General features: G+C 38.6%; 1 protein-coding gene across 1 annotated transcript; it reads right to left on the bottom strand.

Annotated features, from left to right (window-relative positions):
- Nucleotides 1-728: 728 nt before the first annotated feature.
- LOC121841539 (zinc finger protein 239-like) lies at nt 729-5,152 on the bottom strand. The gene is made up of 3 exons (XM_042310593.1): nt 5,086-5,152; nt 4,859-4,912; nt 729-1,479 (listed from the first exon to the last, which is right to left on the bottom strand). Exons 1-3 carry the CDS (start codon nt 5,150-5,152, stop codon nt 878-880), a joined length of 723 nt encoding a protein of 240 aa, XP_042166527.1. The 3' UTR covers nt 729-877.
- Between the last annotated feature and the right edge of the window lie 145 nt (nt 5,153-5,297).

The raw sequence follows: 5,297 nt of genomic DNA, 5'->3' as shown, positions 1-5,297 counted from the left end.
ATACCCCATAACGACACAATACCCCATAATGACACAATACCCCATGACGACACAATACCCCGTGATGACACAATACCCCATAATGACACAATACCCCATAATGACACAATACCCCATAACGACACAATACCCCATAATGACACAATACCCCATGACGACACAATACCCCGTGATGACACAATACCCCATAATGACACAATACCCCATAATGACACAATACCCCATAACGACACAATACCCCATAATGACACAATACCCCATAATGACACAATACCCGCCCCCCAACCCCTCTTTTACGCTGCTGCTACTCTCTGTTTATCATATATGCATAGTCCCTTTAACTATACATTGATGTACATACTACCTCAATTAGCCCGACTAACCAGTGCCTGTATGTAGCCTCGCCACTTATTTTTTACTGTTGTTTTTATTTCTTTACTTATCTATTGTTCACCTAATACCTATTTTTTACTTAAAAATCACACTGTTGGTTAGGGCCTGTAAGTAAGCATTTCACTGTAAGGTCTACTACACCTGTTGTATTAACTCCCGTGACAAATAAACTTTGATTTGTTCTGGATCATACAAGACAAGGCTCCTGTTTCTATGTGATGTTCTGGAAGGCTACTTACTTATATAATAATTTACATTTTGCAAATAATATAATAAACAACATCACATTTTGCATCCAATCAATCGAAGCTAATAAGATTTTTAATTTTTTTTTAAAACATATTTTAAAATATTTGATTTGATTTTAGACATGATCAGGTCTCCAGATGAAAAAACTAAAACAAAAGTAAAGCTCTTTTTTTAAAAATGATTTCAAATAAACAATACGATTTCATTTGGCATGAACAAAAACACAAATTCTCAATCAAAAACACAAGTCAGAACACAGCCTCTCTATTCTCTCATGTGATTTCAGGTCCTCTGCCCGGGAAAATGTCTTTCCACAATTAGAGCAGTGGTATGTCTTCTCCTCCTGTGTATGTATCCTCTGATGTGATTTCAGGTTCCCCAACTGAGTAAAACTCTTTCCACAGTGGAAGCATTGGTAGGGCTTTTCTCCTGTGTGTGTCCTCTCATGCTTTGTCAGGCCTTCTAACCACCTAAAACTCTTTCCACAGTGGGAACAGTGGTAGGGCTTTTCTCCTGTGTGTATTCTCTCATGTGACTTCAGGCTCCCTAACCAGGTAAAAGTCAATCCACAATGGGAGCAGTGATAAGGCTTCTCTCCAGAGTGTATTCTCTGGTGTATTTTCAGGCTCCCTAACTGACTAAAACAGTTTCCACACTGGGAGCAGTGGAAAGGCTTTTCTCCTGTGTGTGTCCTCTCATGCTCTTTTAGGTTTCGTAACTTAGTAAAACTCTTTCCGCAGTGCGAGCAGTGATGTCGTTTGGCTGGTTTGGGCGTCTCTGGGTCTGGTTCCCCTGAAGGACTCTTCCCGCTGTCAGAGGGAGAGTCTGGTCTCTCTACTGCCAAAGATAAACAGATTATTTAGTTAAACAGAGGCCTGAATGAAACCTCCACATGATAAAACTGTCTTCCTATGAGGTTTAATCTAGATAACAACCCTCAATAACCTGAGGTCAGTTTTCACAACATTACATCATTAAAAGTAAACTTGGTGTGATTTTAAAAACAAATGATGTAGAGCTCCAAATCCAATCTTGTTCTCATGGGTGTCATGTTTTGGTCGAAAAATGTTCTAAAATGGTCATAAAATGTACATTTCGATCTTTGTGGTAGTAATTAGAAGTTAAAATGTAAATTTCATTACAATTTCAATGATGTACTGCAGTGGTCTGAAGCAGAGGTGCAAAGTACTTAAGTACAAATACTTTAAAGTCCTACCTAAGTACTTTTCCTTGACATCCAAAAGTACTCATTACATTTTGAATGCTTAGCAGAACTGAAAAATGGTCAAATTCACATACTTATCATGAGAACATCCCTGGTCATCCTTACTGCATCTTATCTGACAAATACATTGTTTGTAAATAACGTCTGAGTGTTGGTGTGTGTGCCCCTGGCTATCTGTAAAATAATAAAAAGAGAAAATGGTGCCGTCTGGTTTGCTTAATATAAGGAATGTGAAATTATTTATACTTTTACTTTTTATACTTAAAAGTACATTTTAGGAATTACATTTACATTTGACACTTAAGTATATTTAAAACCAAATACTTTTAGACTTTTACTCAAGTAGTATTTTACTCTGTGACTTTTACTTGAGTCATTTTTCTATGAAGGAATCATTCTATGAATTCTATGGTCTGAAAGGTCCATTCTATGAATTCTATGGTCTGAAAGGTCCATTCTATGAATTCTATGGTCTGAAAGGTCCATTCTATGAATTCTATGGTCTGAAAGGTCCATTCTATGAATTCTATGGTCTGAAAGGTCCATTCTATGAATTATATGGTCTGAAAGGTCCATTCTATGAATTCTATGGTCTAAAAGGTCCATTCTATGAATTCTATGGTCTAAAAGGTCCATTCTATGGATTCTATGGTCTAAAAGGTCCATTCTATGGATTCTATGGTTTGAAAAAGGTCCATTCTATGAATTCTATGGTCTGAAAGGTCCATTCTATGAATTCTATGGTCTGAAAGGTCCATTCTATGAATTCTATGGTCTAAAAGGAATTCTATGGTCTAAAAGGTCCATTCTATGGATTCTATGGTCTGAAAGGTCCATTCTATGAATTCTATGGTCTGAAAGGTCCATTCTATGAATTCTATGGTCTGAAAAGTCCATTCTATGAATTCTATGGTCTGAAAGTCCATTCTATGAATTCTATGGTCTGAAAGGTCCATTCTATGAATTCTATGGTCTGAAAGGTCCATTCTATGAATTCTATGGTCTGAAGGTCCATTCTATGAATTCTATGGTCTGAAAGGTCCATTCTATGAATTCTATGGTCTGAAAGGTCCATTCTATGAATTCTATGGTCTAAAAGGTCCATTCTATGATTCTATGGTCTAAAAGGTCCATTCTATGGATTCTATGGTTTGAAAGGTCCATTCTATGAATTCTATGGTTGAAAGGTCCATTCTATGAATTCTATGGTCTGAAAGGTCCATTCTATGAATTCTATGGTCTAAAAGGTCCATTCTATGGATTCTATGGTCTAAAAGGTCCATTCTATGAATTCTATGGTCTAAAAGGTCCATTCTATGAATTCTATGGTCTGAAAGGTCCATTCTATGAATTCTATGGTCTGAAAGGTCCATTCTATGAATTCTATGGTCTGAAAGGTCCATTCTATGAATTCTATGGTCTGAAAGGTCCATTCTATGAATTCTATGTGTATAATTTAAATGACTCCCTGTATTCAACTGACCCCTCAGAGGGTCTATACTACAACATGTGCAAACATGGAGTTTGCACGTTTTAGATAATTGACGTTAAAAGGTTAAAAATGTATTTTTAAAAAAAAAAACAGCTTAACAACCCTTTTGCTTTTAAATGATATCAAACTCACCCGTTTGTCTATTCCAGTGATTCAAAGATGGGATGTCTCATGGTGTGGTGGGGAATACAAAACGGGTCAACTTTGAACATTTTTTATTATTTATTTAACTAGACAAGTCAGTTAAGAACAAAATCTTATTTTTAATGAAGGCCTAGAACAGTGGGTTAACTGCCTTGTTCAGGGGCTGAACGACAGATTTTCACCTTGTCAGCTCGGGGATTCGATCTTGCAATCTTTTGGTTACTAGTCCAAGGCTCTAACCAGTAGGCTACCTGCCGCCCCCCACATCTCCTGAATGTTTTGCCATTCAGGTCCAAAAGTCACATTCTGACCACTACACTATGGATACTATGGATACTACGGACACTATGGATACTACGGACACTCTATGGACACTACGGACACTCTATGGACACTACGGACACTCTATGGACACTACGGACACTCTATGGACACTACGGACACTCTATGGATACTACGGACACTACGGACACTATATGGATACTCAAAAGGGATGCTGTCAAAAACGTGATTGAATTGAAATGGATTTATCCTCTATATCTACAACAGGGCTACGCTACATCCTCTATATCTACAACAGGGCTATGCTACATCCTCTATATCTACAACAGGGCTATGCTACATCCTCTATATCTACAACAGGGCTACGCTACATCCTCTATATCTACAACAGGGCTACGCTACATCCTCTATATCTACAACAGGGCTACGCTACATCCATCCTCTATATCTACAACAGGGCTACGCTACAACCATCCTCTATATCTACAACAGGGCTACGCTACATCCATCCTCTATATCTACAACAGGGCTACGCTACAACCATCCTCTATATCTACAACAGGGCTACGCTACATCCATCCTCTATATCTACAACAGGGCTACGCCACAACCATCCTCTATAACTATAACAGGGCTACGCTACAACCATCCTCTATATCTACAACAGGGCTACGCTACAACCATCCTCTATATCTACAACAGGGCTACGCTACAACCATCCTCTATATCTACAACAGGGCTACGCTACAACCATCCTCTATATCTACAACAGGGCTACGCTACAACCATCCTCTATATCTACAACAGGGCTACGCCACAACCATCCTCTACGGAATCGAGCTCCAATGTAATACAGTGTAATTTGAGTCATGATAAGAGTAAATCCATTCTGTAAATCCATTAACGTGTTGTTGGTGACCCGCTCTTTGGTGGTATACACATCGTACAGTGTAGTGTTTTCAATTCCTACATTAAACAACATATTCAAGCATAAACAGTCAGTCGAACGTCGCTTTAAAACCACGCCTCAGTTCAACAATAGTTTGTGCTGCCGTTTTTAAGACAGTACTTACGGGTCTTAATCAGATCTCCTGTCTCCTCCTCTTTCAATGTGACAGTCACCTCTTCCTCCTCCTCTTTCACTCCAAAAACCCGCATCCTCCTCTTTCTCTTCCTCTTCTTTTACTGCTAACATCTCCTCCTCTTTCACTCTGAACGAGTCTTCCTCTTCTTTTCACTGAAACACTGCCAGCCTTCATTTGTTTTTCTATTGTAACAGCCTCTTTCTTTCCTCTTTCACCAGACCCTCTTTCTCCGTCCAGCAGACCTCTCTTCTTTATCAGGGGAGAGCAGCTCAATGAACACATGGTCAGAGATGTTAGCTAGCTAGCGTTCGTTAGCCTATTGATAAGTTCATTTATCAAGCCAGCTACCTAACAACGCGTATATATGAAATTAAATGGGGAAACTAGCTAGCAATAAGACATACGTATTTTTTAAAACACAGGTGCA

This window comes from Oncorhynchus tshawytscha, linkage group LG31, assembly GCF_018296145.1.
Source record: "Oncorhynchus tshawytscha isolate Ot180627B linkage group LG31, Otsh_v2.0, whole genome shotgun sequence".
NCBI classification, from domain to species: Eukaryota; Metazoa; Chordata; class Actinopteri; order Salmoniformes; family Salmonidae; genus Oncorhynchus; species Oncorhynchus tshawytscha.
The sequence above is the reverse complement of the archived record's forward strand: the minus strand, read 5'-3'. Positions and strand labels throughout refer to the sequence as shown.

Excerpts from the sequence above, each read along its gene's own strand:
- LOC121841539 (XM_042310593.1), bottom strand. The coding sequence starts at position 5,152 with ATGTGTTCATTGAGCTGCTCTCCCCTGATAAAGAAGAGAGGTCTGCTG. Across the intron at positions 4,913-5,085 it reads GGACGGAGAAAGAGGGTCTG|AAGAGGTGACTGTCACATTG; the intron begins GTGAAAGAGGAA and ends AAGAGGAGGAGG. Across the intron at positions 1,480-4,858 it reads AGGAGATCTGATTAAGACCC|TAGAGAGACCAGACTCTCCC; the intron begins GTAAGTACTGTC and ends TATCTTTGGCAG.